The 12,807-nt window shown below is 47.5% G+C and overlaps 2 protein-coding genes across 2 annotated transcripts in view; one reads left to right on the top strand and one right to left on the bottom strand.

The window, feature by feature from the left end:
• Nucleotides 1–6,473, bottom strand: part of LOC119172609 (gamma-aminobutyric acid receptor subunit pi) — a 35,128-nt gene extending 28,655 nt beyond the window's left edge. Inside the window, exon 1 of the mRNA XM_075892588.1 lies at nt 6,136–6,473. The gene's annotated coding sequence lies outside the window, so the exon portion shown is untranslated. The remainder of the gene's footprint in view (nt 1–6,135) is intronic.
• A 179-nt stretch (nt 6,474–6,652) lies between these two features.
• Nucleotides 6,653–12,807, top strand: part of LOC119172610 (uncharacterized) — a 41,949-nt gene continuing 35,794 nt past the window's right edge. The window contains exons 1-2 of the mRNA XM_037423765.2: nt 6,653–6,767; nt 6,848–7,345. Of these exons, the coding sequence (XP_037279662.2) occupies nt 7,132–7,345 (214 nt within the window). The 5' untranslated portion in view covers nt 6,653–6,767; nt 6,848–7,131. The remainder of the gene's footprint in view (nt 6,768–6,847; nt 7,346–12,807) is intronic.

Here is a 12,807-nt window from a genome sequence, read left to right as displayed (position 1 = left end):
GCCTTGCAACTGCTGGTATGATTACTGACATATGCGTCTAACAAAGCTCTAAAAACAAGCATTAGTCATTACGTATACGAATTATGCACAAACAGTTGACATTAACCAGCGAGTAAGAGTTGGTAATGTTTTCTCCGTTATATGTGGGCGTTCAAAGAGTATGAGGCCTAGAAGCGTAGGCGTATGGAAACTTTGAATTCGCGTTCGCAGGAGAAACCGACTCAAGAGTACTTCGCAGTTTGATAAAAAAAATGTCGCTCAAATTTGTTGCGTTCGAGAAACAAACTTGCACGTGTATTATACCTTACCGTAACATAAACGGAAATAGACCATTAGGACCTGTAACTCGTGGCACGATGGCAAAAACAGCAGCGTTTACACGAAGCACTAGATATTTAACATGAAATAATGTCAAGTATACTGCTGCTAAACTGGCTAGTCATGTCAGCCCATATTCTCCGCAAACGAACAACCCTGCACAGTAGATCGCTGGTTGGCCATATATACAAAAGCTCGCACGCAACACGACCGTTTTCATCAGTTGCGAAACTTGTCGGTTTTCAGCTGCGCAGTATATGCCCGCCATGATTACTGTCAAGAACATTCACCTCGGCGAATTAACCATCTCTGGAAGCCGCAAGTGAAAAAGTCAACAGCACAGCGACGCAATATTTGCGTGAGCGAGCACGCGAAGTTTGAGTTAACTACTTCCGCGTTTCTGGTAGACACGTAAGGCTCTGAACACACACACACACACACACACACACACACTTGCTCGTGCTGTTTTGCGGTAAAGGCATGGTTCGAAAACTGCCGACCCACATCGTAGACTTTCTTACAACGCGATGTCGTTTGTTTTCCATTTCACGTCTTATAAACTTTACCGGAGTTAAGCCACAGAGCGAGGGCTTTAATCACGTGAAGTTTCTGCGAGACCGTAATTCGGAGAAATGTCCGTCTTACTCTTGCATACAGGCGGAACTGCTGCGACGAAGCTAAAACGAATGTAGGCCGTCCAGTATAAGCATATGGCACGATATCAATTCTTGCTGGGTCTTATGGCAACTTTGTGAACGCTTATGAACACTTGGCGGTTGTTTTAGAAGGAAGCTGCAGACGAGCAACGTGAAAGAGATTCGAGTAGCGAGGTGGTTCCAGCCAACTGTTTGCACAAGTATACACAAAAGGGGTGACGACACACCACCGGTGTGTTCTTCTGTCCTCGTCCAAGAGCTCGTCCAACGCATTCAGGCAAGCGCAATTTCAAGGATTTATATAACCACAGCTTCAAAATATAGCATCCCTCCTTTTAAACATTACAATCAGGCTAAGAAAGCTACTCGAACGTTTTCCGCATTATTGTCGGCATACCCGAAAACATGCATGAATCAAGTGCTAAATTCAATTAATGTTATCAAGGTGAAAGTCTGTGATGCCAAATCAAACAAAAAATATAACCATCGCCTTCAACGTCGGCTTCAACAAAGTGATGCAAAAAAAAAGCTATGTTAATGTGACGACGTTCCTATATGACGTAATCATGGAGCCACAGAACGCCAAAATTTGTGAGTTCACATAACGTATATAACGTCACGTGATGACGCGTCATCACGTAGGTGATTGTCGCTTGGTCTAAGGTAGACCAATCACAAAGAGAGAGAGAGAGAGAGCTATTTATGGAAAGGCAGAGAATTTAGCCGGTGTATAGAAATCGCTGATTTGTTGCTGTGCGTGGAGAAGAGACAATTCTCGCATTTTTTTGTTTGATTGTCTCTCTCTGATTATGGAGGCAGTGCAAAATGCAACAAGGTGCAGAAATCTTGCAATGTCTCCAATAGTTGAGGCATTGTTAAACCACGGTAGGTGCAGGGACCTTTCAGAGGGGGCGGGAGAGAATGAACATATTGATTGAGAAGGAAAGTATGTCTTCCGCCTTAGGGTTGTCTTGGGCCAACACATAAGGGAGCGCACAAGCTTTGATTTAGTATGCGCGTGCCGACCATAAAGCGTAAGTATTGAAACTCGCAATAAAAAAATTCGGCAGATCCCACGTACCTAAGAATCTACGTTATGCGAAGCATGCGGAGAGAAGGTGACCGCGTTCCAATTATTTAATTCAGCGACACGTCATGAAATGACGCTCAATATATTTACAAATGTTGCACGCACTGACATATGTTGACGAGTTGCAGACGTTTATATAACCACTTGTTTGCACTTCCAGAACGATGTCAACTGTAACATGCGTGTTAGCAATAACAAAAGCTGATAGGAAGTGCTGATGCTCTCGAAAATGCTGGCCCTGGACACTGCTACATCATAAATCAGCTTCAGCGCATGGCACCTAACCGCAATTGACGTTAACCCGACGTGACGGCTGTATCAAAGGAGTACATATGTAATGTTTATAAAATTGGGTAGGCAGCACATCAACCACTGCTGACGTTGCACGAAGATCAGCGTCTATTTGAAAAGTAGTTCCGAGACCTGGCGTAGCTCGGTGGTAGAATGCTTGACTGCCACGCAGAATGCTTGGGTTCTATTTCTGATGACACCATGACATTTATTATTTGCATTCTTCGGGGGTCAATGCTGCCTATGTCCGGTTTTTCTTAACACTGACATTTATTATGTGCCTTCTTTGGGTAGACGCTACCGATGTCGAGTATTGCTTAATGCCCACGCGTTAAAATTTCTCATGTGTGTTCTCGTCGTTCCTGGGTAAATATTGAGTGTCAATGACCTGTGCACATACCCGCATAACAGCAGCACATACCCTCCCATGGGTATGCGCCACTGTCTGGCGGGAAGTGTTCGACGACATACGCCACGGGATCTTGAAATTATTCGTGTGTTGACCAGCGCGTGATATTCGTCAAACCATCTTACCCTGCTATGCTAATTTTGGTTCACGCCAAGTTAAGGGGTGACCACTAGAGCACCCAAACGTAAGCGGCTAGATAGATAGATAGATAGATAGATAGATAGATAGATAGATAGATAGATAGATAGATAGATAGATAGATAGATAGATAGATAGATAGATAGATAGATAGATAGATAGATAGATAGATAGATAGATAGATAGATAGATAGATAGATAGATAGATAGATAGATAGATAGATAGATAGATAGATAGATAGATAGATAGATAGATAGATAGATAGATAGATAGATAGATAGATAGATAGATAGATAGATAGATAGATAGATAGATAGATAGATAGATAGATAGATAGATAGATAGATAGATAGATAGATAGATAGATAGATAGATAGATAGATAGATAGATAGATAGATAGATAGATAGATAGATAGATAGATAGATAGATAGATACGCTCAAAGTCACCGAAGTTTGCTAAGAAATGCTTCGCATTTAAAACAAATGGCCTTGTCCACACGCTTCCAGCAACAAGGCTTTCACGGTGCACAATCGCCGGCAGCGGTCCAGAACTGCCACTGGCAGCGGTCGTGCGAGCGCGACTTTTCACGCAGCCTGCAATTGCGCTCACGCCCAACTGCGCCGGAGACCGCAATGGTGCGAAGAGAAAAAAAAAGAAATAAACCGTGGAAATGGCACTAAAACACAGCATGAATACGGTGAGACACGGACTGGCGCTTTTTTGTTCCTATAAGCGCGGTGTAATCTCGTTTCCTTGACGAGCGTCGTCGCCACGGTGCGCGCGCTCCAGGATAGAAAACGGCGCACGACAAGAACACCACCTTGTCCAGCAACATGGACGCCAACGCACGGCGGAAAGGACGCTGCGTTCGGCCTTCCGTCGCGCGAGGAAAGTTGCTTCCACGCGATTTACAAGGTGCGCTCTCTCACTTTGCATTGAAATGTAAACGACAGCACGAGACTCGAGGTGAGTGAAAGGTCCGGGAAACTTCTCTTTTACAAGCACCCTTCTTGATTGGTCAAGTGGCTTGGCTAATAGTATATTCCACATCGTGATTTGCGGAAACAATTTCCTACTGAATTGTTTAGCGTAAGACGTTTCTGTGAATACGGGCTCAGATGCGCGATTAGTGTCCGGTCGATAGTTCGTGCCGTCTTGCGAACTTTCTAGCCTGCTACATTTTCTCACCCATTGCGAGCAGTTGAGAACTGATAAACAGAGAAATCGGAAGTGCCGATAAGCGTCGTAAGCGGGTGGTAAATGATTGGTGGCCGCGAGTTGTTTGTTATTTGTTCCCGCGTTCCGGTGGAAGGAAGGAGCGAGAGCATCTCGTTAAACTACGACACCAAACGTCTACTCACTCGTGATGTCCGAAAGCGTTTATTGGAACCACCTGGAAACACCTGTATTTCTGGCAAGCTGAGCCTGAGGCTTCAAGTGCATTCACTGCAATTGTGTGTGATTAAGAGAGAGAAACTTTAATTTCCGTCACACTGCTGGGATGGCCTCCCACGTATACGAGCAAATGGAGCTAACTGCTTCGTCAGCCTGCTGGATCGGCCAGAGCTGCTTGTCCAGTCCCAAACTGAGCAGAGCAGTCCGCCAACACGCACGAAAGTTCATTAAAGGTTGCGACCCCAGTATTGCAGATTAATGGTGGACATGCTCATAGGATATGGTCAAGAGTGGCTGTGGCGGTGCAGTAGTTGCATTGACTAGTGACTTCGGGATATATGTGGTGCATGCTGAAGGGGTCCGGTATGTTCGTGTTTGTAGCTGCCGCCTTTCCAGAAAAACAACCTCAGCCGCTACGTGACGTGTCCCTGATACAGATCTCGTTATTGCATCATGGAAGCTTGCCTGTATGGGTGATTGGAAACACGGCATGACGTGCCATTGCAGTATAAGTGGTACTCACACTTCAAGCTTTAGGCGTTTCTTGTGGCTATCAATCCTAATGGACCACACCTCCGCCACCAAAGCAACAACATTCATTGGTGTTTTTAGCTCATTTAGCAGCAGCCGTCAATTATCACTTGAGGCGCTTTTTCATCCAGAAACAATCTCACCCATCTTCTCGCTCCTAACTGCCGTTTGCACGTGCTTCTCTTCTTGCTCATGATGCTAGTAACGTTAACAAGCGCCGAAGAGTTACGGTAATCGCTGAATACATAGCGTAACCGTTATCATCACTCAATTCCAGGTTACGTTATGGATATTACAAACACGTGGCGTCACTATAACGAGAACCGTGTATACATATCGTGGTGCCGGGAGACGCTATACGTTTCCGTTGTGGACGTGGAGAAATTTGCGTTATGCCAATTGCTGGCATCATGGTCGTGTAACTGCGCTTGCACGTTTGACAAAGTTAAATTATGGACTGGCAAAAGCGTCCTTTAGCCATTCATTTCTTTATCCTTCCTTTATCTTTGACTTATCGGGTAAAAGTGTGGAGGTCTCTCTAAAGAGCATACCATACGTGACAGGCCTATACATCAGCGATAATTGACCGAGCTAAGTAACGCCGCTATGCTCGAAAAAACAGTACGGGCTCAGATGAAGTGAAATGAACGCGACAGTAGCAGGAACCGCTCAGCGCACGTTCGAGCGTATAGGTTCAACATGAAAAAATATGCATAAAGTATGCACGAAACTCCTTCCGGTCTTACGCTGCCCTTGTGTGGCTGTTTACATATTGCTCTGTAATGTGACAGTGCCGAGCAAGCAGCTGGAACACCCCACTCCTGTAAGTCGTAAATGCGCCAGAAATTAATTTTAGGATATCAGTCACCATCATCAACATCACTCCAAGTCTAATTTGTTTACGTTGACTTCAGGACGCAAGCTTAAATGTCCCAACGATCTGTGAACTACCCAATCTTGAACAGGCTGGGTACGTTTCATCCCAGCAAACTTTAAAATTTCATCGCCACATGTAACTCGCTCCCTCTCTCGGCTTGTTTCCCTTCCCAGTTCTCCATTCTCTAAGCCTAATTTACCACAGGTCGACTGTGTGGATATCTAGTGTTCAGTTATTCTTACTTGGTCTGAGAAACACTTTTTTTTGCATTTTGTGTACTCTAAGATCAACTTTTTTTTCTTCGACAAAAATGTCTATACCTGCGGTGATCCAAAACCGGCGTGACATGAAGCCGTAGCTGTAAGAATTTAATACCCATCATTTGTTGATGCTCGCGGAACCCTGAAATGCGTTATAACAACTTACTTGATAGCATGCTGCTTAGACTTGGCACTAAGCCCAAATGCAGAGCTCGGCGTGCTGTGAGTGTGTAGACCGCCATCCATCGACAACCGCCCAGCACAGCAAACATCTTGCTCAGCAATTCACTGACCACCCCATATTCAGCCACAGTGAGCATGTATCACGCGCAAACTGAGGCATAGTTGATATTGCAGAAGCGTCCCAGGCACTGTACACGCAGTTTCACTTTCTCTGGCAGCCTTAACCATTCAAACAGCGTATATTGCCGCCTCTCTGATGCACTTTCCCCTCGCATTTATCGGCCAGGGCCCGAACGAGAGCACGGCGCATTCGTTCCGGCTTATACCAGGACTGTCGTCCTCCTCCCCATTCGGAATGGAATCGCGCACCAAGGACAACGGTCCTTGGATGATAGCAACGTCACTGCTGCATCTCTAGGGCACGCACTTCCTTCTTTCTCGGTTCCGTAGAACACCAGGAGTAGTAAGTATAGCCTGCCAGGTCGGGTCCACCAGAGTGGCGATTTACATGCAGGCACACACACACTTACGCGCAGGAACGGACGCGGATCTCCTCCTCTCGCCAGGAAGAAGCGCGCTGGACGAACCGGAGAAGTCACCCGTCGATGCTCCAGGGTAGGAAACAAACATAAAAAAGTTTCTCTGCTCGCAGGTCGGCCCTTATTTCTTTCTCGTCCTTTCCCTCTCTTGCTCAGTGAAACTGCCCTGCGGCGAGGGGGGAGAAAAAGAGAAATGATTACCGCGGCGCCTGGGAGCAAAGCAGCGGCAGCGGCGGGCGTCCGCCGCGTTTAGAAGAGTAGTGTAGTAGCGTGCTCTGAGCGGGGATGGTCTGGCGGTCGTGGATACGGGATGCGCCGTCGCCGCATTGACCACCACCACCACCGTGGTGAGGGGCTGCAGCCGCTGGAACGGTGAAGTCGAGTGTTTGCAGGGCAGCTTGCTGCCCGGCGCACGCTGCTGCCGGTCCCGGCGACGGAATATGGGACGAGATCGTCGGTGGCCGATGAGACCGTGCCGTCGACGGGATGCCGGCAAGCGCCAACTCTGGCCGCCGCGCCGCCGCCAGCTGATGAGTGCGGCGCTAAGCGGTGGCTGCGACCACCGCGCTGTGTCGAGAAGCAGCGGACAGCTGTCCCTGGAACGAAGACGCCGCTGGAGCTGGGCTCTTCCGTCGGAACGACGTGGAGACAGAGGTGAGAATAGATCCTGGTCCAGCTGCGAATATCGATTGCGAGTTTAGTTTATCTCCCAATTATCGCGTTTTTAAGCATATTTCGTCAGGTCGTGCGTTTCTTTAACGGGAAAAGACAGTCGCATTACTATGTTTCGCGCAAGACGGTCCCCTCAGTTGATGAAATTGGGCATGTCGAATCTCGTTACAGTTTTCGTTCTTTCTCAACGAGGTTGAGGTAACCCCTTTTTGTAAAGGCGATGAAGAGTCTCTCCCTTCCTAATAAACAAGATACACATGCAGACGTAGTTTAAGAAAAGACACGTACGTGCGATCAACGTACAAACAGGAGGTTCGGCGGCTCGATCGTTTCGGCGGAAGTAATTGTAGGCCGTCTATGTCACACTCTCGCTATGTCCCCGTGCACCAAGATACTATCCTCTTCTACAGGCCCACACGCATACGCGCGCGCACGGGGGGTGGGGTGTGGGGGCACAAGGGAGCGCAAAGTCAGCCCTATACGTTGACGTAATAGGGGGGGGGGCGCTGCGACAAACCTTCGCCCCCCCCCCCCCCCCCCTGCGCACGCCTACACCCTTATTCAACCCACCCACGCATTATTCTCTTCACACACAAACGCCCATGTCAGTGTTGTTAGAGGTAAATCACATACACTCTCTATGAACATAAGAAAGTGCTCCGAATTAAATTGCTTCCTAAGAGCTGTCGATTCTCCTTTCATCTTCTGAGCGGGTAACCGTGAAATACGCTGGGCGGGCCAACAACGAGAAAGCACTCTCTCAGAACTATTATTATAAGGCATCTGGCACAGTACCGGTTGAATGGTGTTTTCTTGTATATTTCTCGCCAAGTGATATCAACCATAGGGGCTCGAGACTACTTCTTATATGTAACTAAATTAAGTGTCATTTTCCCACAAGGTAACATCAAATATATTCAAATGAAGGCCTCGGTCTGGACGCTGGTACAGAGCATTGTATGATCGGTCAAAACCAGAACACCCCTTTGTGGCCCTCACGCGCAGAGCAAGATTGCTTAGTCGCGCTATGTGATCTTACGCGTAAGCAATTATCTGAAGTAATACATTATTTGATGATAGTGTACCAGCAATAAGATGACATGCAACATTGCAGTTGCAACACCTTCGTTCCGTTCTGCAAACAGTGGCAAGAGCATTGTATGGAAATCCAATTGTATTAGCCACTCGGGTGCGAAATGAAGATAAATGGATCTTCTGCTCTCTGTCGAACTTTACATGCCGATGGTGGCTATGGCTGTGACCACAGTTTCAAAGGTCAGTTTTTACGTTACGCACGCTGTTGTCGCTTTTTACTTATTCCGTGAAGTCTGCCGTGGTGGAGAAGCGGTTATGGTGCTCGGATTATCAACACAAGGTCGCGTGTTCGATCCCTGACCTCGGTGGTCGCTTTTCGGTGGAGGCGAAAAGCGATAGGCCTGTGAGTTGGGTGAGGTCAGCGCACGCTAAAAAACACTAAATGGTCGGAATCGCCGGAGCCATCCACTACGGCGTCTCGCACAATCATCATATTGCGGTTCTGGGGCGTAAACCACGAGATATGATCATAATTCTTCCGTGAGAGCTGTCCTAGCTGGCCCAGGTGACGAATATACATGTGTTGGTCCTGATTTTTGAATCCCTCTTCCCTGCTATTACGAATCACAAAGCGACATAGGCTATTTAAATGCTAACAATCCCAAAACACTGTTGCGAAATATCAGCAAACTGTGATAGAGAAAATGACAGAGATAACTTCTAGCAGATACTGAAAAGCAACACAAGATGTCGGCTCCACACTAATTAATAGAGAACTCAAACGCACGTTTAATGACGACCATCGACACTCGCAGAACCGATTTGTAATTTAAAGAAAACTTCAAACGAAAATATTTTAGAGATCACGTGAAGAGATGTGGCTAACGCTCAATGTGCACAGTCTTTCCTAATAAACGGGATATGACACGACGATTCAATATAAACAACCTGTGTGACCACTGGAAAATACCACACTTTGCGTATCGGAGCATACATACTTCAGCGGTTTCGCCTAATATAGGAAAGCACAACTATCTGAATCTGAATAGAAACCGCCGTCATGGCAAACGGCATTAAAAACACGATTACCAACTTGGCTTTGAACCTTCACATCACACTTTGAGTCTGTTCTATTTGCGCTTAGTTATCAAAAGCAATAGGTTCAAATGTGCGCGCACGCGACCACTATGCCCTTTGTCGCCAGTGAAGCGAAAGAAGAAGCAGTAGCTAACAACCACTTTCCTGCTTGTACGCTTAGTGACGCGCAAACACTTTTAAAGAAGCTGTCAACTGTCAAAAGAGGCACAATAATGCACGCGTGCTATTCGTGAATGGCGCTCAGAAAAGCCTCCAGTTACCGCTCAAGACTGTCTGTCTGACTGCGAAGCTTTTCGTTTTGTCGACGCAATCGCGTTCCTCGCAGAAATAGCTGTAATAGCACCGTCGAGGTGCTATTACGGCTATTCCTGTCACCCCGTCTGATGCATCGAAGCATCCTTTTGCCTGCGCTGTATGCCACCGAGCAATATTTGAACAGCTGAAAGTAGCGAACGCAGCAGATACATGTATGGAGGAAGCAGGAAAACAGAACCCGTATAGGCGGGATAAAGACGCCCTTCCGTACATGTCAAGCATGTACGTGCATACACACGAACGCACATTCAAAAGACCGCCCCGTCGACCTGTGCCGGACCGGTTCACGTGCGCGTGCTTCTAACACCGATCCCGTCACGTTATGTACGAGAACAGGAACAGCACTGCCCGCGCCGTTTTCCCGGGGTTGCGCGTGCGCAACAGGAGGGCCCGTCCTTTTTCGAGCTCGTTAATAAAATGAAGTGAGCATTCTTTACACCTTTATATCGCAGCGGACAAAGCGTCGAGATTATTCTAATAGACGTAACGTTTCATTATCCTCACCCACTCAGTAGTGCCGCTATCACAATAGGAAGTTAGCCGCGGTTGTGCGGTGGTTGCGATGCCTTGCTGCCGGTCCGAAGGTAACGGGTTCAATAACGGCCGTAACGGTCGCATTTAGATGGACGTGATACGTCAGCAGCACGTGTACTGCGCAATTCCAGGTCGCGTTAAAGGTCATCAATCGGGCGAAATATCCGGAGCCCTCCATGATGGTGTGACCCATAATCACATCGTGGTTTCGGCAGGTATAAAAAAGTTCACATATTATTGTTATTATCATTATCAAAAGTCACTTCATACCCACAATAGACGTGCGGCTAATTTTTAGAGGTTACTGTGCTTCATTTTGCAGTTCACATCACGTCCTGGCCGTTTCAATATTGATAGAAAGCTCCCGGATGTCCCGAAAGCATGTGCCACTATAGGGTTTCAGACGGCGCGAACGTTTCATGTGCTATACCATAGTCGTGCGCAGAGCTCTCTATTGAGAAGGAGGGGGCGCGTAGCTGTACAAATCGCTTCCCCCCTCCCCTTTTCCGAAACCGCATTCCTGCAGAGACACTTGCGATTAGTACTCAATGCGACAGGAAATATTAGGAAGAGTCACCTCCATCACACTGCCCACCTTCTTCCTCCTGTGCGCGCACGCTTGGGGGCTACTGCAAACTCGTCCAGCATTTCACACTCAGAAGGCTGTATGGAGCACTGCGTTTTACGGCCGCCAATATGCAGGCATTTTTTTTCCCTCTTGGTGTGACGAATAAACGCGTTAATGATGACTTAAACTCGTCCACCGAATTCTAGCCGGCCGACCTTAGATTTATATGTATGCTAAAGAACCCCGGATCAGCAAAATTAACCAAGAGCCCTCTTTGTCGTTCCTCTCAGCCGACTGCGTTGTTCGTTCGAAACCGACCGATTAACCTAAGTTATTCTGCGAGTGAATAACTGCAGTGATTTCAGTTCTGGAGCAATCGCTGCAACCACACGTATGCAGCAGGGTCGCGGATATATGGTCAGGCGTGACCGTAATGCTAAAGAGAGTGCAGGACTACTATCGGATCACTTAACGCCAACAGTGGAGGTACCTCGAGGTCTCATACGCCGCCGACCTAACTGGCAAACATCAGCGAAGCTTCCACGGAACAGTAACAGAGGAATGAAAGGCAAGAGCCTCGCGAATGTACAATAGGCGCGCGCCCTGCGTGCGATAGCCATCTGGAAATTCAGGACGACATCGCAGAGCGTGTCCTGTGTAACTAAACACAGCGCTATTATAAACGAGTCACAAAGCTGTTTCAGACTATGCTTTGTCCGTGTATAGCAAGAAAAAAAAGATATATGCGGGGCACTTCTGCTTTGAGGCAACGCCTATATAGGCCCTTTTACGATAGCGCATGTTGAAGGGCACACACACACACACACACACACACACACACACACACACACACACACACACACACACACACACACACACACACACACACACACACACACACACACACACACACACACACACACACACACACACACACACACACACACACACACACACACACACACACACACACACACACACACACACACACACACACATACTAATGCATTCGCCGTAGAGAAAGAACAAGATTCGTTTTCTTTTGCAAGGTTGCGCTGCTTATTAACTGTAACCTTCCACTTCTCTCGAACATGTGTTCACTACTGGTAACAATAAGGTCCGCGCATAGAGCTTCCACATTACCTGAACGCGCGACACCAACGTAGTCCCTAATTGCGTCGTGTAAAATGAAAGAGGTATTTGGTCCATGACGATATGGCGAGGCAATGCCCTGGAGAGCTGCTTTGGAGTCGGAGAATATTGACCATGTCTGTTGCGGTTCTTCAACTAGGAACTCCAGAGCGGCACGAATGGCGGCGAGTTCTGCCCCCGTGGATGATGTCAGATGCGAGGTCCTGAACTTTATCGTGATGGATTTCTCCGGAATTACCACTGCGCCTGTTGAACTTGTTGAAGCGACCGACCCATCCATGTAAATGTGAAGGCGTCCACTGTGTTTCTCATGCAGAAACAGTAATGTTGTTTTTTTAGGGCCAAATTTGACAAATTTTTCTTCTTTTGCATTCCGGGGATGGTTATCCGGGCTTCCAGTGGATGTAGACACCACAATGGTAACGACGGTCTTGCTGCGTGCGTGAGGTTCGTGGGAATCACCGTGCGATGTGGGGCAATAATAGAGCAGAACGCAGAGCGTGGCCTGGAAGTTGGAAGGGAGGCGAGGTGATGCGATTGAATCCGGGTGGCATGTCTTATGTGCGTTCTTAAAGCATCGACACGAATGTAGGTTGTTATAGGGTGTTCATGAGCGATTGCGATAGTCGCTGCTGAGGATGCGCATCTCGGCAGCCCGAGGCATATTCTCAGTGCTTGAGCTTGTAATGACTGGAGGACGTGTACGTTTGTTATGCGGGCCTTGCCAAGCACAGGTAGGCTG

Source organism: Rhipicephalus microplus, chromosome 4, assembly GCF_043290135.1.
Source record: "Rhipicephalus microplus isolate Deutch F79 chromosome 4, USDA_Rmic, whole genome shotgun sequence".
NCBI classification, from domain to species: Eukaryota; Metazoa; Arthropoda; class Arachnida; order Ixodida; family Ixodidae; genus Rhipicephalus; species Rhipicephalus microplus.
The sequence above is the reverse complement of the archived record's forward strand: the minus strand, read 5'-3'. Positions and strand labels throughout refer to the sequence as shown.